The following is a 20974-nucleotide window of genomic DNA, read 5'->3' on the forward strand; positions in this document are numbered from 1 at the left end:
GCTGGCCCCACTTTCTTTCCAGGAGAAACTGATCTGTGTATAGATACTACAGCCAAAGTAGCCATGACCTGAACCACATGATGCCATGAGCACTGGCCCCTTCCTCCACAAAGTCGCAGATGACCAGGACCACAGATTGGCACTTAAACAACGACCTCTTAATGTCCAGATCAGATGGGCTCAGCCAAAAAGAAAAAAAAAATTCATATCATGAGTATCTGAGCTAAACAACTCAGATATGACATGACAGTTAGTAGGAGACACAGCTGTTGGAGGACAAGAGCTATGATGAGGATTAGAGATGCCATGACGAGTTATGTGCCTGAGAAGCAGGAACTGGACAGTCAGAGGGGGGATGGTGGTCTCAGAGAGAAGCAAACATGTAGAATGTGGTTCAATAATGCTGGTGGGCTCTAGAGCTGCTCTGAGAGCAGACCACCCTCTGCCCCAGCATCCAAGCAACGTGATACTATTACGCTCCAGTTCTGTTCCTTTAGACTTTTGTAAACATCTTTTCAGTAGAGCCTGCTACATCTGAATGAGCTTGGGCTGCTGCTCCTTACAACCAAATGAGTCTAACCAGAACATCCACTTTTATGGTCAAATCTTCTGTTCCATTTCTATATCCTCTATCGCTGCCTTGCCAAGCACTTTGTAATTAACTGAATTTTTTGTCTCACCACTGACTAAACTGTGAAACTGAAAAACAAACATTCTTCCCTTCCAACTACTGAGTCCACCACAGAGCACATACTCAATAAATGCTTGTGGGAAAAGATGGTATGGTGTTTGAAAACAGGCTCAATAGCTTCTGCTTGTTGAGCCCTTAAGATGTACCTAAGCACCATTATAATTTTATTTAATCTGCATAACAACCTAATAGAGAAGTCCTATAATTTGCCCAAGGATACACAGGGAATGTCAGAAATGGGTCTTGAACCAAGCTTGTGCTCTTATTTATGTTGTCTCCATTATTCTTAAAACCATACTGTTCTTAAAGCAAGAGCTGGAATTAGATTTCTCCAATAAAATAATTTTTAAACGCTGACTTTTAAGATCATACATGAAACCAGTCAATGTCACTCAAATAAGGGGAATATTCAGAGCCAAAGAATATTTACGAGGTAAAGGAAATACTATATTGCATGGAGGAATTAAATTTTACTTAACCTATTGTCAGAAACGACGACTTTTCTAGTATTTGAGAGAACTTATTTAACTTTAGTTTTCTTAGTGATCTTAGGCCTGGTCCTAAGATCCATTTCTGGTGAAATTTAATATTATATTTGATCCTTCCATCTGATTATTTCAGAACAACTACAGCCCATGTTCATTTTAAACACTTACCATTACTATCGTGTTGTGGTAAGAAAAATCCACCCCCTGAAGAAGTGATGAACTGGTGGTGGCTTCCACTTTCTGAGGAGACATACCCATCCTGTCTGTCAGCTAATGTCCCCTGAGATGACAAATAACTAGGGATGTCTGCCGGCAAGTTGGTCTCATCTGTAATCAAAGAACAGCATTCCATTAACCAAGAATGATCTTAAGTGCCCCGTGGGCTTCCCTGATAAACAACATATATTGTTTTGGTTTCTGTACAAAACAAATCAATCTGACTATGCAGTACTCAGGTAAGGCAAATTAGAGCTCTGCTGCTCTGGGAAACATGAACTGATTTTCAACTTTATCACTTAGTGGATGCCCCCTCCCAAATTTTAAAAACAACAAAGGTTTAAAAAGATAAGTTTAAGAATTTTCCTGGGATGGTATCTAAGCTCTTGAATCACGCTTGATTTCTACCATATCCCTGAATTAATATTATTCATTGATATAGGAGTTTGCACATACCAGCCAAGTCTTAGTCCCTAATAACTGATATCATGCCTAGATGACTGCACACACATATGCACACACAAGACAACCTCACAACTGAAGGGCTGTTCCTGGTTTCCCATTACCATCCTGTAAAGGAGTTAGGCTGTTTATGATTTCCACTGTTTCTCACAGCCAACAGGATATTCTGATGAGGTTTTAACAAAAAGTACTATTCTTTAAACAGCAGCTTTATTTTAGGCCGGGGCGTTATTTTTAGCTAACCATATTTCTGCAGCTTGAAACAAATGAGTCACCCTTCTGACATGGCCTCAGACTGCAAGACACACATTCTAGAAGAAAATTACCGCAAGATCACAAACATGCATGACTGCTGCACCCCGTGCCAAGCTTCTGTTTACACACCTGTGTTGGTAATGCTGCAATCTTCATTCCTCCGCCTTGTGTGGTATATGATGACCACCCACACAAGCGACGTGCCTACCACACAGCAAACCACCGCTATGATCACGACGCCTACAGTGGCCCACCCGTCATCATCTAACGACGAGGTGGTTATCTGAGGGGAGTCGCAGGTTGGAGTGGGGATCACACTGAGACGCACGTGGCCTCTCTCAGTGCCGAGGGTATTAGACATTTCACATGTGTATTTCCCAGCGTCGCTGACATCTGAGTCCACGATGATCAGCAGCTGATTGCCTGCTGCAAAAAAGTGTCTTTCAGTGACCACCAAAGGGCTGTCATCCTTGGTCCAGTTCAATTTGGGAGGAGGGCTGCCTCCAGCGATGCACTGCAGGACGGCCGTTTCTCCCTTGGTTACAGTTCGGTCTAACAGTGGCCGCAAAAATGAAGGCGTTTCTGAAATGACAGGTTATGTTTTTTATCTCTTAAAAGAAATAGCCTAAGACCTACTACTTGAATTTATTCTCCCACAACTCAATACACATGCTTCTTTAAGAGTCTAAACATATACAACATTTGGGATTTCATTTCATTATTCCACCATCATTTACTCAGAACACCAGTTAAGGATAATATTTACTATTTTTTACTTCAATCTCTCTCATTATTGGTAAGATTGGAGAAGGATGGAAGAGGGGCAAAGCTAAACATTTTAGACACTTTTCGGAAACAGAGTATGTAAAAATAATTTCAAGCACAAGAGTTTCTTGATGCATTTAAAAAAATCGGAATGTTTAAATTTTTAAAGAGAAATTAGTGCTTGGAGTCCAGGCCTACATTAAAGTTCTGAAAATAATTTACTTTTATTATCTGGTGTTAATAGGTTACTCTAACTCTTGTAAAGATATACATATGAGTAACATGTTCACATTTTTAAAAGGCACTTGTTTAGGCAAAAGATAAAAAAAAAAGAAAACCACCCTCTGATTTCCAGAGTGTTTTGGTATGCCGAGAAAAGAGAATAGGTCCTTCCCAATGTGTTCATGTATTATTTTCTCAGATATTCTTTATAGTGTTAAGGTATTGGTGGAGACGGCATGAGGGGGAGAGTGGAGGAGGGTGATCCCTGTGAAAATGGGAAAGCACTTCCCCTATCTTAGGAGCAGAGGGAGCAGATTCATCTCACTGGCCACAGACTTGAAGATGTAATGCACTGTACTTCAAAGCTTCTGAGAAGCCGTTTGTTCTCTCCAGGAAAGGGCGGTGTCCTACGTATCATCTCTCAGCTTCAAACCTTCTGACACTTAAGGCCTTTGGGGGAGCTAGTATCTTTCAGAATAATTTATATCACAGAATCTAAAAATACCCACTTACCCAGGACAGTCAGAGTCGCATTTGCAGAAATGCTTCCTGCACTGTTCTGAGCTGTGCAGCTATACACTCCGATGTCCTCTATCTTCACATCCACGATAAAGAACACGTCATCCTCAGGCATAACATGCATGCGTCTCTCTCTTGCGGCAGGGAAGTCTGTGCCCCCATCTTTTTGCCAGGCTATCTGTGGGGCTGGGTGTCCCAGGGCAGCACACTCCAAGCGCGCCATGGCCCCGGCACGGACGGTAAGGTCCATGGGGGTCTTGGTGAAAAAAGGAAGCACTGAAATCAGAAAAACAACATGGGCATCAGCATTACGGAATTTGAGAGGTTCATTTTCCTTCTTGTTTTCTTACAAATGTCCCTGATATAGGTAAGGAAGGGTTATTTCCAATTGTGAGACAAGGAATCTAAGGTTGAGATGGAAAGATTAAGTGACACTTTCAAGGTTACCTGGGTATAGAAACGGAGTCAGAATAACACACAAGTCACCTGATCTTCAGACTGAAGGTCTCTCTGATATTTTGCAGTCACAATTTAGTTTACTCAATAATTATCTGTGAGATCTTGGGCAATCAATTAATCTCTTTGTACTCTGACCTTTCTATAATTTTTTTTTTAAAGTCCCTCTTGGCTCTAACTTTTATGACTTTAGATATGGGTTTTGTCCTGTAACTTAAACTCAAAACTGTTCTATGTCTCAGGCCTCAACAATCATTTGTTAAATGCATTACTGAATCATATACAAACTCCTCTACCATGGAAGATGTAATTAAATTAAGTGGCAAGGATCCTATTGTAAAACTGCGTACCTGCCACACAAAGCAAAGGATGATATACTTTTATTAAGAGCAATTAACACTGCATTTCTGGAGCACTTACCGTATTCCAAGCATTCTAAGTCCTTTACACAAATTGGTTTATTTAAGGATTGCCGTACCTCTATAGTGTCAGTACAATTATCTCTAATTGACGGATGTAGAAATGGAGGCACACAGAGGTTAGGTCATTTGCTCAGAGGCACACGGCTGTAAGCAGAAGCGGCAGGATTCAAACCCAGATCTGAGTTAAAGGTGGTGTGCTTTAACACTGTACTTCATGGCCTCCCACATCAAATTAGTACTTTGTGAACTCCCAAAGAGCAAAAAGTGTCTCATTCATCTCTGAGTTATTCATCATGTTACATATGGGGTCTTCAACACAAAAACTGCTTGCCTCGATACAAATAATCAAGAATCTTAATTTTATGGAGAGAGATAGGGAAAGAAAGGATTAGGTGGAGAACTATGAAAGCAGAGGGCAGGAGTAAGAATAAGAGAAAGGAAACCAGGTACCTTCTGTTTCTAAAAGGTATCTTTAAATTCAAAAGGAAAAGTCAGATCACATACTATTAACTGTTAGCTTGGCTTTGACAGAGTAGGATGAACCAAAGTGATTGGAGATGACACACTGATATTTTCCTTCGCTGGTAAATTCCACATTGCGTAGCCGAAGAATGGTGGTGTACTCCATCACTTCACCACCTTGGGCCCGGAGGTGTGCATAATTTTCCATTTCAGCATCATGTAGTAGTTCATTGTCTTTTTTCCAAGCAAACGTCATTGGGGAATCACTGCTGCTAGCAGCCGAGCAGATAAAGCTCAAATTGGAACCTTTTATTGCTGATTGTGTTTCTGGCTGAACCGTGATCTGGGGTTTAGGAAAATCATCTGTTCAAAATGGAGAGGAGGAAACAAAACAATTTTAAAGCTTGAGAGTCCAAATGCTACTCAAATTTGAACAGCAAGAAACTCAAAACAAACAGTGGCTTAGCTTTTATCCTTTGTGTATGTTTCACAGATGGACTAGCAGCCCCAGTGTTGAAATGATAGCCTGGGAGAGTGTTTATAAAGGAATTCATTCACTTCGAATAGAGACTGAGACCTATTTATCAATCATTAACTGAGAGGAGACTGTTCTTTTGGGATACAGTTTATCCCAAACCACTTGTGCTTTTTAAAATAAATACAAGAAAAAAAATTAGTTAAACTTCTGGGCTCACGGACCATCTTTAAATGCTACTATTAGCAACTACAATCTCCCCTATGTTCTTCACATATAAGGAGCAGCAAAATTTAAAAAATCAAACATCAGTAATGATTATCAATATCACTAAAGACAGCAATTAACATCCCATTTACCAAAAACAGAACTTATATTAAGAGCAATAATTTGTATGTAGAGCGGAAAAACATAATGCTGTAGTGAAGGAAAAAGCACCTCCAAAATGCATGGTGAGAGACTGGCTGCAGTCTGGAGCTTAGAGTGGACAATCAATCAGGCTGCTGTGCTACACTGTCAGAGCTACATTATAATTAGAGCCAAGCAACTCTTTCATTCCAAACATTTATTTTTAGTTCTCTGTTACTTTTTGGAAAAGTTACCTTTTTGAATTTCAGTTTCTCAGAGATGGTCTAAACCCAGAAGGAAACATCTCACATCTACCAAAATGTATTATTTGGGTGCTCTGAAAAATAATGTGAGAGAGACAGAGATAGAGACAGAGACGAGAGAGCGAGGAGGGAAGGGTAGAGAGGGCAGGCGTGCGTGTACGTGTGTGCATGTGTGTGACACAGAGAGAACGGGGTGTGGGGATGATGCTCTGATAATTCCAATGCTGCTAATTTCCAATGCCATGCCTGCATGCTGTAATCAAGATAGTTTCTTCTTTTGCATGACTATTGTAAAATTCTCATGTGGTAAATCAATGTTCAGATTCACAATCGAGGAAACGAAATATTATGTATACTGTACATGTCTCAAAGTAAAAAAGAATTCATATTTTAGGACTAGAAAACTGAAATAGGGACCATGAGAAAGAAATAGCTCAGGCCCTTATAGATGAATGCCAAAAACTGATTTAGATCCAAAAGCTACAACAGACGTTTTATTTCCAGAAATTGTTGGCACTGTTTAATGCTACAACTTAAAAAAATATATTTTTTTCTCGTACATAAAAACAATTGTAGGCAAAGCAGTTTAAATAAAATTTTAAAGGCCAGTATAAAGTTAGGTTCTGTAATATCTTAATGCACATTTTGATTTCATATCCTATACGTGTATTTATTTTTACAAAGGTCTCCATGGCAGTGAAGAGTAAACAGCAGTGTAGTGTAGTAGATAGCAAGCTGTACCAGGGAAATGAAAACTTAAGTTTTTGATCCAGATCTGCTAACTAGCTATGTGAAGTTGGGATACGCATATTTCTAATGCTGAGATGCTTAGATTCGAAAACAAGAGACCTCAAATTTATTTATAATACATTCGAACTTTCTATTACTTGTAATGTTTCACCCACCAACAGTAAAAATTTCAGCAGCCTACAAATCACTAGCCAATAATTTTCTCTTTCTATTCCACATAAATAACATTTGCACTGAGATCTCGGGAGCCTCTCAATAACCCCAGGAACTGCGAAGAGCAGACAGCAGAGTTCCTATTTCTTAGATGCAGAGACGGAGACTCAGGGAATTTAAGTAGAAGGGTTGGGACTATATTCTTTAATTCTCCCAAAATTCAATGTCATTCTCTTTCCACCAAACTGCCCTAATGCCAAAATAAAAGATGACAAAATTTTAGAAAACTCTTTCTCATCTGTAAAATTAAAATAATAAGCAAACTATAAATCCATTTTCATCAATCTCAGCAGAAATAACAGCTTTATTAAGAGAGCACATCAAAACTACTATTTGGACAAATGGGAGAAAAAAAGAATGAATAAAGGGCAAGGGCCATATACTCACCACACACAAAGCCATCTGGGCTAACGGCAAAAATACTTCTTCCTTTTAGCAGCTGAGGATGGGCACAACTAGCATTTACAAAGCTCTGAAAGTTGTTTTCTGCCACCCACTGTGGGAGCCATTTTAGTTGGCAATCACACAAAAGGCTTGATGTATTTAAATGCCTGAGGAGAGTAATTACATTCAATTTGTTTTGTATGAAATGCAGATTTCTACAAGTAAACTAAACTCAAGTAAATATTAACAAAGCAATGAATGTGGAAACCAAATACACACAGCCCATCTAATAAATATCTACAGTTTATCTCAAAATGCAAGAAATGTAACTAACATGATTTTTTGTTGTTGTTCTTACTGACCTACTGAGATAGAAGTGCTCATATATCAAATATACCTTACTACTGAAAACTTGTTACTATGATTAGGCGCTGTACTGTTACTAGCTCCCACAAATTTAAATAGTGAATTCATCATAGAAAGTAAAAGAAATTCTTCAATAAAAAGAACAAATTTTCCTTTCATTGCTTTTTGCTTTCTGGTATAAAAGTTAAGTAATATTTAAAAGTCTAAAGAAGGAAAAGCTTACAATTGTTGAAGTTTCTTCATTTGTGAAAATGCATTGCCTTGTAATGACATGATTGCGTTGTCACTCAGGTCTCTGAAAACAAAAATGTTAGAACGAGCTTTGGTCACTTCATGCCTTCAGGCAAAGTTTGGGCTCGCAGTGTCCACTTTACCAAATACCCTATGTACAGAAAGGTATATATGGGGCAACCCCAAATGAACCTATTAGGAAGCCTGGATTGAAGAAAAAGGATATTTATATGAGAGGCTAGTTGTGTTTCAGTGAAATTCACTTTATATCACCATGTACAGGTTGACTCATAAGGGCCTAAGCTGTTTTATTTTACTGAATTTCTCATTATTTAAGTTAACCATTATTAACTCTAAATACACAAATAAAATACCTCATAATTATGCTTTTAAAAAACCATCATGTAGAGAATACTTTCTATGATATGGACTGTGTTAAGTGATTAACATATATTATTACATCAATTCCTCACAGCAAACCAAAAGAAGACAGTATTACCACATTGTTCAGCATGAAAGGGGCAGGTAAGATTTGAACCCAATTATTTTCAATTTCAAAACCTATGCGCTTAATCTGTGGCCAATTCTGTCACGCACAACTCACTACCGTAAAGATCATAAAGTGTTTAGATAAGATGTATTTGCTAAAACAAACACTTTAGACAGGACATTTATATGCTGAGCAAATATTCTGGGCTGATTTTATTTTTAACTAGTACTTCCAAGTAGTTTGAATTAAAGTACTCTCCTCGAGGATTACTACTCTGCCTTTCTTTACAAGGGTCAGCATATACAGAAAGGATTTTGAATGAGACAAGTGGCCACAGAAGACAGAATAGACATACCAAACATGGGCAAGGAAAGAGGCTGGGCGAGTCACCAAGGTTTAGAAAATTGAAGCAGAGGTTAATACTCCACTGATCCATTAATTCTACTTTCCCAGAAATGGAATGGGTCGGATGACAAACCCTTTTGGCTACTTTCCCTCTGAAAATAACTTGTTTCAGTAAGTCCAGCAATACTGGTCTGTCCTTCCAAATCTGCTTTGCAGAATCATTCTACCACAATCTATACTGCTGCACTGTCAGTAAGGCTAGCCATCCGAATCTCCCTCAAACTAACAGGTAAGTCAGAAGATGACAGCAAGGTGGTCCACAGATAACACTTAAATCTTCACTCTCAATACATAGCACAAATGAGGGCACAAACCAAATGTATACTTTAAATTATAATGTCTTTTGTCCAAGTTAATAGATATAAAAACTTCTCATTACAAGCATCCGTGAATTGTCAGAGTGGAAATATTTTATATTATTTTGTACTTTTACTATAAGTGTAAAACATACACCCATGGTTATAAGCAGCTGGTTGGTTCAGTGCTCATACAGATTTGACACCTATCATGATTGGCTATCTCCTAAGGCTGAACATATTTTAGTCCCTAAATGTCATTTTAAAAGATTGTGAATGCAAGTGCTCATGTGACACAGGGACACTGTGAAAGCAGGGGCAGCCCTCGTTTGAGTCCCGATTCTGCCAGCTGCTAACTGATGGGGTCAGCAGCAAAAGAGAACACGAAAAAGAACAATAAAGGGGTCAAAACAAGTTGTACATTTTACAATTAAACAACAGCAATAACAAACTAACAGAAATTCTCAAAATAGTGTTAATAACCTTCTCATGTCACTCTTAAGGAATGTGGGGATTGTCTTATTTGATCTTTAAAATCCAAGTCACCTTCTTAACTGTACGATGGAATCAAGAACCATCAGAACCTTCACTTCTCAACTTAAAATAAAGATAATAACAGCTATTGGATAGTTTTCTTGTGAGGATTCAATGAGACACTGAACATTTAAACACCTGGCATAATGCCTGACATGTTGTAAGTGTACAACAAATGGTAGTTTAAAAATATGTGTGTGTGTATAATCACTATTTGAGAAAAATAAAACAAAACCCAATAATGATACATAGCAATGTCCTTAATGCAAAGGAAACTACGTATCATTACACTTCCAGATAAATATAGATATGGATAAATAGATAGGGAGAGGATGAGCAGATGCATAAATATACTTTATGGTAATAAGAGAATGCCAACAAAATTACAGTCCAATTTGTTTTATCTTTCATGGCACATAAGTAGATAACCATCTTAGACAACCTCCAGGGTAACTAAATTCCAGCTACTCACAGATGTTCTAGTGCATCCAAACCAGTGAAGGCTTTTTTGGTAATAGAGCGAATTCGGTTTCCCTGAAGGATTCTGGGAAAAAAAATTACATTGGAACAGTTAATAAAAGCCACTTTGGGGTACAGTTCTCATGAAAAGAATTGCTTTTTATAGCATTTGTGAATACTTCTATTTTCTTCAATTAAACCATATATCCTGTAAAAATGTATCTGTGCCATCTATTTCAGTAATATAGCTCAGCATGGTTTTCACAATTCAGCAGAGAACTCAATCCGGCAAAAATAGGTATTTCGATAAGCTACTCCGATGGTTAAATTAAAACAGTGGTTTTCAAAATCTTTTCAGGAATAGGCAGAAACTTTATTTCAGGTAAATTTGCTCAGAATTCTAATAAATAAAGCAGGTAACAGTGGAGACTTTCTTCTGAAGCTTTCTCCATGGATATTTTCATCATCCACAGAAAAGTTCAGGGCTACATGGAACTCAATTTGAAGAACACAGGCTTAAAATACAGAATTTGGCCATCTGCAAGGACATTTTATGGCTAAATATAAGCATGTTTTTACCCCACATTGCTCGGGATGTTCTGCAGCATTACCAGCAGATACTAGGTCACTTCATGTAAAAACTCCTGTGAGTAGAGTGCAACACAGAAAATCTCAAAATGTTGAAGCAACTTTTACACAATGATAATCTCAAGAGTGTTAGCACTCAAAATGATGTATAATTCTTATCTCAGTATTAAGTTACACAAACCAAAGTGTTGAATAAAACCCTTATGCTCAAGGAAGAAAAGTAAATTAATACACATTTCATATAATGGCATCCATTTGAGGCAATGACAAAGGGGTAGCAACCAGATTGAGCACCTATTTCTAAACCCTTTGAGATGTCTGCTTGGGGAAATGACTTAATTCAGATGCAAAGTTTAGGTCAAAGAGTGAGCCAAATTATGAGGCAAATGGTACTCACAGCCGCCTCAGTTTGTCAAGCCCAGAGAAAGCACCGTTCATGTCCTCAATAGTCCAGGAAATTTCATTGTTCTTCAGATCCCTAATGCAAAAAAGGAATGTTACTCACACTAGTACCATGTACTTAATGAAAAATATAAGCATTCTCTTTAGACATATACTCAGAAATCTAAGATTGCCACTCAGGTGGCATGTAATTTGTAATAAATTCCTCATACTTCCCCACATCATCTCTACCCCTTTCCAAACAACAGAAAATTCTCTTTCTTTTCAACATAGATCCTCCTAGATCCTGTCCTCTTTCAACAACATTTTAAGTTTTTGCCCCAAATCAGGACAGCTGACTCTAACTCTATTATTAATTCTTCTATCAAGATGACTAAATTCTGAACGACTTGAATAGTCTGAAAAATACATTAAAACTTTAAAACCACTGTTCCAACCACATAAGCAGCAGTTTGCCAAAGCATACAATATGTATTTCAATTATGTAATGCTTCGAAAAGTGAACAGGGCAAAAGTTTCTGACAGTACAAAAATCAAAAGCCCATTGCACAACATTAAAATTAATGTTTGATTTTTCAAAGGTCAATTAATCCAATTCCCTTTTCTTTCTCTTGGACAGAGATCAAGTCTGGATATAACTGGTATGATAAACAGGCATCTTCCATTGCTGCCCTTTGTATATCTTTTTGCTCTGGGTAATTTTTAATCTGCATTTTATAAAGAGATTTAAAATTGTTTCCCCCTTTAGCAGTTACTAACTTCCTGGAGATCCTGAAAAGGCTAACTATAATCACCAAAACAATCTGATCACTGTCTTTTTTAATCCCTTTAAGAAACATATATGGATGAAATGGACCGATTTTAATCAAACTGATCTGGGAAAGATTAAGACACTACTTCTAAGGCTGTACACATTTCCTTCACAACAAAGGAAATCTGCTTAGAGAAAACTGGGCATATTTAGGGACCAATTAGGTTCATGTACGGAGAGCAAAATGTGTAACTTACAAAGTCTTTAAACTGGAAAGCCCCCGGAAGGCACAATCAGCAATGTAGCTGACTCTGTTGTTCCCCATATGCAGAGTATTTAGCAAGCTTAGGCCCAGGAAGCTTGAATCATCTAATCTCGATAAGTGATTGAAAGTTAGGTCCCTGTAAAGGAAAAAGGAACAAAAAGCAAATAGCTTCTATTTTCTAATTCAATACAATGATTTAAAAAAACAAAACAAAACAAAAAACAGGTAATATGTATAAGCACAATAATCCTTACTCCAAAACTCTGCCTTCTTAATAATACTCCAGCAAACATTACTTCTAATCCCAGTAATTAAAAAAAAAAATTCTCTTTATTTGAAAATAACCATCATTGCTTTAGCCCATGAGCCAGAGACCTGAAATAGAAGAGTTGGCTTTGACTTATCACAACAAAAATATGACGAGGTTGCATGTGAAAAAAGCTGTCACCTTGGAAACTGTTAGGAAAATTTCACAGATCGGTGGTAAGAAGCTCATGCTCTGGCATGATCCCTGCTCTCAAACTTGAGGAGAATAAAAGACAACTCACAGCTCACTGAGTTTCTGGCAGAACTCCCAGGCATCAGGGCTGATCCTGCTGATGGCATTTTGGCTGAGATGAAGTTCCTGCAGCATCAGCAAACCGTAAAGCCAGCCTTTGGTAATCTCTGTTAGGTTGTTATGGTCCAGCTGCCTACATTTACAATAAGAATCAAAAGTGGGATCAAAAGTTCATTATCTAGTCTCTTGAAAGGGGACATATGATGCCAACCTATTACATATTCCTATTGTTACTAGATGTTTAGCTTTGGTTATATAAAGACATCTTCAAAAAATACCATGTGCTTTTAAGTTCTCAGTAACATTACCTGAAACAAAACTAAATTATCAGTAAGATTGTAAATTACGAGATTTTAACAAAGGATGTCAAATAAAAGTTCCTGAATGTTCAGTGATCATATGACCTGAGTAGGAACTGTGATGACCCACACTTACAAGATTTCCATGTTGCTCAGCCCCCAAAAAGCTCCATCCATAAGTTTCGTTACTCCATTTCTTTGCATTTTCAGAGACTTCAAAGCACCAAGCCCTTGGAATGTGAGCCCATCTATGTTTCTAATCTTGTTTCGGTTCAGTTCACTGCATTGGATATTATAGTTAAATAATTAGCTTATATGACAAATTCTGGAGGTAGTTAATAAAACGTGAAATTGCTACAACATAGTTAGACTAGCCAGAGTTAAATTACATAGACTGTCTTAAATTTCTAAACATTTTTATGGATAAAAATTTCGATTTACTAGTAGTAAGTGAATTCCCTTCTGAAATGTGGGATGCACTTTTGGAATAATAAAAGACTGCAACTAGACCACGTTTCAATTTTTAAACTTTTGTACACTCAGTATAGCATTTGTTTTTAAATTATCCAGAATGAGAACATTGAATATTACACTAAAATGTGAGGTCTATTCAGGAAAAGGGATGTCAAATTTATCCCATTCAATCTGCTTACAAAAGTTACTCTCTTTCACAATTTATATGTTTAATGCTTTCCCTTTAAGATAGTCATTCTCAACCTTGGTTGTACACTGGAATCACCTGGGGAGTTTTAAAAATTACTGAGGCCCGGATCTTACCCACCAGAGGTTCTAATATAATTAGTCTAGGGTGTGGCCTGGGCACTGGGATTTTTAAAAGCTCCCCAAGTGTCTGTAATGCTGTAACATGCAGCCAAGGTCGAAAACCACCATTTTGTAGGAGCCCGTTCAAAGATCATTCAACCACAATTAACGAGACAGTTCTTTACAGCCACTTAAGCTATCAGAGCCTCCTGGAGTTGTCGGTATTATTCTCATAAACCACAGCTGTTGAGAGTCCCCACGATTTCTTCAGTGCCACAATGATGCCTTTGTACAGAGGCTGTTCAATGATTACACTGTTCACTCTTAAGGTAACAATCCAACGTGCCTTGTCAGGCAGCAGTTTGTACTACGTGACTTTTTAGGCTTTTTCTGATTTGGGGATTCTATAAGTCCGGCTCTCAAAAGGGAAGACGGCCACATCCTTGCTTCTAAACTCGATTTGCTACACTGTGGATTTTAGGGGATAGACACCAAGGGATTAAAGGAGGTGAGGACCCATTATCGCAGAGGGCTTTTTACTTACAGGTGTTGTAGTTGAGGCAATTTAAACATCTTGGGTGGGATAGCTGAAATTCGGTTCCTGTTCAGTTTCAAAACCACGAGTGTGCTGGCCAAATTGTCAAAATACCCAGGTTCCATTGATGTGACCCGGTTGCTATTGATATACCTGTGGAAAGTTTGAAGATGAGCTTCTCTTTCTGGTTCCTTTGGGATAAAGACAAAGTGCATGTACTGTCCGTATATAAAGAATTTCCAGACGACCTAACTACCATTTGTAACAAACCGGACCACCAGGCACTTGAAATAACTGCTCTTTAGGTCCTGGTGGACCAATATCAGCTATGTCTCACACCGTGCTAGAGAAAGAATAACTGGAATATCTGAAAGTTATGAAAATTTGTTAGATGCTTATCCACTTTTTATGAAATTCTTTTATTAATGAAATAACAATAGTTTAAATCTGATTGTTTTTTAAAAAGCATTTTGCACCCCATATTTTCTAATAGTCAAAGGATGTCTAATTTTTGTAATTTAAAAGTATAAGAATAAAATGAAGATTGTAGTCATTTGGGCTTCCAGGAAATTATAAATCAATAAGAAAGTTACATGTTTGAAAGTTACTCAAAATAGGCAGAGTTCATTATATCTTAAAGAAAGTTGACTCTTAAAAAAAAAAAATTAAAATGATATTTTCACCATAGGTAAAAATTTTGCTAAAGAAAAACTTGACTTACAGATATTTGAGTTGCAGAGGTGGAAGTGCAATTTTAAGATCTGAAATATTATTGCTGCTGAGGTCCAAAGTTTCAAGGGATTGAAACTGTTTCAGCTGTTCAGGTAATATTTCAACAATCCTGTTTCCGGCTCTGGGATTAAAGGATAGCAAAGATAACAGGGTTAATGATACGACAATCTAAAAAGTGAAAAACATTTTCTATTCCAAACTTGTTCTTTGGAAATATGGGAAACTGCTCCAAACGATAATACTTTTAAAAGTTAAATGGCAACCCGTTAATCACTTTAATTTTACATTAAATAGTAAATCATAATATTAGAAGATACAAAAAACATTCCTATATAAATCTGGGTGTGTTTAACAGATGTGGTTATCTAAATGCTATATACTTAAATTGATTTTTCTTTGTTACTTTCTTAATAGCTCTTCTTCCATATCATTTCTATGAAATAGTATGTGAAGTGACTAGCACTCCAGGCACTGAGGTGTGTTAGTTCCCCCCTCCTCCTCGATTCCTAATCTATTTCTAATTCTTCTCTTGGAAAGTACCCACCTTAGGTGCCAATAAACTTAAATACTTATTAGATTGGGGCCTTTTTAAAGCCATGCTAGAGAGATCTCTTTTTAAGAAATAGCAAATTTCAACGCACGGCCATAGTCTTCAAAACTAGCAGATATACTTTGGGGTTCTGAATATTATAAAAGTATTACATAAGAGGTCTCTAGACTAAATAATCCCTGGGAGTAATTACATTTTACAAGTTTGATATTAATATTCCTGAACACCAGACCATAATAATGTCCAATATGGTAGCCACACAAGGCTCTTTAAATTTATTTATTTATTTAAGTTTATTTTTATTTTATTTTATTTTTTTTAGGTGAGACAACTCTTGGTTGACCTCACAGACTGCAAGGAACTTATCAGCTTACAATCCCTTATTTTTTTTTAATTTTATTTTTTTTACGCTACAGCACCTGTTCTTCCTAAGTGGTCTCCCATCCAAGTACTAACTAGGCCCGATTCTGCTTAGCTTCTGAGATCAGATGAGATCGGGCTTGTTCAGAGTAGCATGAAGTAGACTCTTTAAATTTAGTTAAATGTTAAAATTCAGTTCCTTAGTCATGGTAGCCACATTTCAAGCTTAATAGCCATATGGTCCTGGTGGCTGTCAAATGGGTTGGTGCAGATACAAAACATTTCTATCATTGTGGAAAGTTCTACTGGTGAGCACTACACTAGACTACTACCAAAAAAAAAAAAAAAAAAAAAAAGAGGCCTTAAGAGATCATCAATACAACAGCTTCCAAGAGAAAAGACAGCATTAAATGACTATCTTGTTAAAAAACGAGAATTAAACTGATGTGCAGGCCATCTTAATTGTCATATTAGATCGGATAACTTTTTGGACAATCATTTGGCAGGTGAAATAACATATCAAGGTAGAAAGCTGAGAAGATAACAGTCTACCTACAAAAAAAGTCTTCTCTTTACAACCAACCCCAGGAACAATGAAACAATCTGAAGGCTCTAAGATGAACTCTGTATGTAATACAGGTCACATGCTGGCCTTTCTATATATAGTCTAGTTAACCTTTACTTAATGAGAAAACTTAGAAAACATATGTCCTATGTGTACCTTCTTAGTGCTCTGAATTTTTTAAGCTCTTTTACATTATTATAACTCACAGGCCTCTCACTATCTCAGAATGTTCCTGAATTAGGTGCAACTTTTATATATTTTCACAAAATCCTGTGCTATGTTCTGACACAGCCCTTACCATGGCAGTCTTCTCTGTCATACTGTGAGCTCCTGCCACGCAGGGATGTCTCTATCCTACTATCTTGAAATGTACATGGAATCTAATCATACTGACTATATATTAGATGTCAAGTACTATGCTAAGCATTTTTCATATATTTACTATTTCATTGAAATGACATTTCTCTGATATAGATAGTATAGCTAATTTTAAAATTAGGAAACTAGAGCTTTTAATCTCATGAGTCTAAGCACTCCCAAACACCTCACAGAATAAGTCCTTATTGGTCCCAAAGCAATCTCTGAAGGCTCGTTTCACAGAATACAGTTTCAAAGATATTCTGATAATTAAGTTCTTTTGTGAAGATGCAATTCCAGAAAGGTCCGCTACTTCCCACCCTTGCAAAAATGCTGTAATGTACTTCGTTTCAAACTAGTGTGGAAAACCACCCTGACTCACTGAGCCATCATCATGCCAACACTAAGGATGCCTCCCCACACCATCTGTGTTTGCACCGCTGGTAGAAAAGAGGGACCCCCAGGGGTTTACATGTGTTTGGCATCCACCAGAGTAGAAGACTTCCTGGATATGGGCAAATATCAGGTGCTTTCTCCACAAGAAAGAATAAGGGGAGAACATGGGTTGTAAATTTTCCATTTAAACAACAAACTAATGATAAACTTCTCAAAATATTGTTTAAAACCTTCATATGTTACTTTTAAGGATTGTGGGGGATTCATCTTTTGATCCAAGTCATTGGAGAATCTAACCCCATTTTTAAAAGTAATCCCATAGAAGGTAACGCGGTGATGCATATGGTAAGAGCTGAACCCTGTGATAATAGTAAGGGGGTGGGAGGGGAAAGACTTAGTAGTCCCATGCACAAGTCACAAATATCAAGCTCCTCGGATCCCTATAAAGTCTCACAGACTTTGTTTAGAGTCAAGTCAGCCATGACCTCTGATTTTGACCATTTCCCACATCTGGATCTGCCTGTGTATAAACTCCTTGATCTAGTTGTGAGGTACAGGGTAATGCAAGTGAGACAATCAGTCAATTTCTAGGTCCCGGAGATGGAATCAGTCCAAGGGACAAGCCACAGGGCCTTAGGGTCAGGGTGTGTGGGTTAAACAAAACCACGCTTTAGGGGGTAAAAATGTTCTTTTAAATACCTAACCCAAATGTTTGCATTACCAGGATGTCCTCCCACAAACAGTGGAGTAATCGTGAAGTGCCCAAAGTGCCCCCCTCTCTCCACCTCTCTCCCTTGTCCCTAGCCTGTACCTCCCATTAAACTCTGCATCTGGTTTTGGCCTCCAGGCTGTCTGGGACTGGTACAGCTACACTCCTATTTAACAACAAAAAGAAAATGCTCAGTTTTAGATTTCTGCAATAAATGGAGCAAATTGTTTTTTTGTGGGAGGGAGTGGGAGACCCACAGGTGTCTATCATGTTGGTCAAATAAGGCTACGAGTTAGATAACAGGCCTTACAATCTCTGGTTTATATATTCGTTTGTTTATAAGGTAATTATGAAGAAGGTATTAAAACTGCCAATTACTTGAGTGACGAATAAAATTTTCCTTGCAGTTAAAGTATGCTTCAGCCAAAGCCAGCAATTTCCTGAACTGCACACCTCCTAAATTGCAGTGTGAAAGTGCTCAGTTATAGACAGAGAGTGTACAGTGCCGTCTTTGTCAGCACTGCTTCCTAGCACAAAAATCTCTTGTAACTGCTAGGATAATAGTCCCTGTATCACAAAATTTTAACTCTGTCCTAATGGAACTGAATTAAATCCAAATACCAGTTTCATATTAGCACTCTGATTTAACTGGCAAATAACCATCAGATATGTATCTTTAAAAAAAAAAACATGAAAGAAGGGTTTAAGAAAGACAACTACATTAAAAAACTAGATTAAAAACTCTTTGATCACCTAAAGCCCTAAAAATAAACACATTTCACATAGAGTATGTCACAAATAGCCACTTCTTGAAGACAAAGATACAATTTGACTCCAGCTTTTTCTTCAAATATGTATAAATGCCAAAATTGATGAACACATTAAAAGCACTACAGTCAGTATTTTTGGCAGGGAATGTGCAATGCTTTAACAAAAAAATGAAACAAACTGTGTGAATACTTTTTTCTATAACTTAATGTGAAAATGTCATCTTTGCATTGTTCGAAAATCACACTACGGTAGTGTAAATATCGGAAGGTGTTTCAGCCCTGTGCAAATCCATCTTAAGGACCACAAATATTTTGATCATCTATGTTTGTTGATGGTATAACGTGTTCCATGGTTAAATCATTGCTGAGGTCGAGTACAATCAGTGCCTTGTAGACAAACACAGATCTGGGGGGTTGGTTGGCTGGAATGCAGAGGGTTCCCTCAAGGCTTCTCAGAGGCCCCAGGAAAAACAAGAGACCCAGGTATTTCAGCCTTGCCTTCTCAGGCCCAACAATAATGGCTTTACTTTGTTGCTAAGTTCACCTTTCAGCCTACTTTGCCAAATACCTTTAAAATGAACAATTAATTATGACTTACCATTTTGTATGATACTTGCTCTGAGAGTGCCAAAGATCTAATAATGAAGAAGATGGATATGGTCCCTGACCTCATGGAGCTTAAATTCTAGTGGGGAGAACAGGCAGACAAATGGGAACAGTCACTAGAGTGATAAGTGCTATGATAAGGAAAGAGTACACTGGAGAAGAAATAATAGCCTCCTAAAGAGCGGCTGGGGGTTGGGGGAAGTGTGTGCAGTTAGCAAAACTTCCCATGGCAAGGAGGAAGTGAGCATTCCAAGTAGAGCAAGTGAGAGCAAGGCAAGGCTTCTTCCCTTTGAGAGAAAGAAAGCAAGCTTTGATGGCTGGAGTATAGTTCATGAATGGAGACTGGAGAAATACAAAGTTCAAGAGTGAAGTGCTGGGAGGAGATGAGAATAGTTCAAGTGGTACCCCGTAAGCCATGTTAAGCATTTGGCTTTTATCTCAAGATCAAGTAGGGGGAAGAGGATGAAGGATTTCAAATGGTGGGGTGATGATATCAGATATGCAGTTTAGAAAGGTTGCTCTGGCAAGAGTTAGTAGGCTGGGTGAGGGGTAGGCAAGACCAGGTGCAGAGGACAGACGACAGCATGCTGGGATAATAGTAACTGTCTGCCTAAATGCCCACTTTGAGGGTGAAGCACGTCTTCCTCTGGTTTCCCAGGGCACAGGCTGTGCTTTTCTCCTCCCATGACATACAAGCTCCGGTTTCTAGCCCTGTGGTCTCTGGCTACAGGGACCTGATTCAGCCCTACTGGAGTTCCCATTCTCCCCATTATCACTGTTTTGTATTGCTGATATGGAAGGCCTTCTAAAAGCATGGAAAGCAGGCTACAGTCCCTTCGTACTCAGGTGTGAGATGCTACTGACCAGAATAGCCGAATACCGGAATTTTATTGTGCCTGTAATCATTAGGAAAACGGACTAATCTATTATTCTCATATATAAGAAATGTGCTTGTTTGTTCTGATACTCTGAATGCCTGCATTAAATGTAAATCCAGACTAAATTAATAACGGTAAAATATAACTTATGAGATTTAATGACACGGCCACTTGACAATGATTGGTTTTACTTTTTGATTGTGATCTCCAGAAAAAGCATAAGACTCTCAAAAGAACTTCATGCACTCTTAAGTGGCTATAAATGATGTTAGTTTATTTGCAGAGTCTGAAAGGAGTCGTAGAGTGAAATATTCTTTGTTGGGGAGAAACCAGAATATCAGGTTTTTTCACACTGGAATTCCTGATGAATAAGAAATATCTGTCAATAGTTTCAACTGTCTTCTAACCTATTGCACGAGGTAACAGGCAGCTTAAGGCTTTGTAGCTGTGATGTGTAAAGATGCGCGATCTTGGCTATTCAGAGAAGAGATATGCACGTGGCATTTTCCTCTTAGAGAGGATGTGTGCAGTGAAATTGAACTTGAAACCATTTTTTTTTATATGTTGCAATGCCCTCTTTTCTTAGGATGCATTACTCTAACCACACATCCCTTAAGTCCAATTCAGTTATTGCAGCTAACAGATTGCTGAATCCATAGTCATTCCCTACAACCACAGAGCAAGTATATTAGCTGTATTGACTGGGAGAGTTGGCCTG

At 37.9% G+C, this 20974-nt stretch overlaps 1 protein-coding gene across 1 annotated transcript in view; it reads right to left on the reverse strand.

The window, feature by feature from the left end:
* Positions 1-20974, reverse strand: part of LRIG3 (leucine rich repeats and immunoglobulin like domains 3) — a 44832-nt gene that overhangs the window by 2569 nt on the left and 21289 nt on the right. Inside the window, exons 4-16 of the mRNA XM_039865861.1 lie at positions 15055-15186; positions 14343-14486; positions 13173-13316; positions 12727-12870; positions 12171-12314; positions 11158-11238; positions 10186-10257; positions 7981-8052; positions 7395-7558; positions 5001-5321; positions 3613-3894; positions 2242-2694; positions 1348-1506 (exon numbers count right to left, since the gene is read on the reverse strand). Coding sequence (XP_039721795.1) covers positions 1348-1506; positions 2242-2694; positions 3613-3894; positions 5001-5321; positions 7395-7558; positions 7981-8052; positions 10186-10257; positions 11158-11238; positions 12171-12314; positions 12727-12870; positions 13173-13316; positions 14343-14486; positions 15055-15186 — 2312 coding nt within the window. The remainder of the gene's footprint in view (positions 1-1347; positions 1507-2241; positions 2695-3612; positions 3895-5000; positions 5322-7394; positions 7559-7980; positions 8053-10185; positions 10258-11157; positions 11239-12170; positions 12315-12726; positions 12871-13172; positions 13317-14342; positions 14487-15054; positions 15187-20974) is intronic.

The sequence above is a fragment of the Pteropus medius genome, unplaced genomic scaffold (assembly GCF_902729225.1).
Source record: "Pteropus medius unplaced genomic scaffold, Ma_sr-lr_union100, whole genome shotgun sequence".
NCBI lineage: Eukaryota > Metazoa > Chordata > Mammalia > Chiroptera > Pteropodidae > Pteropus > Pteropus medius.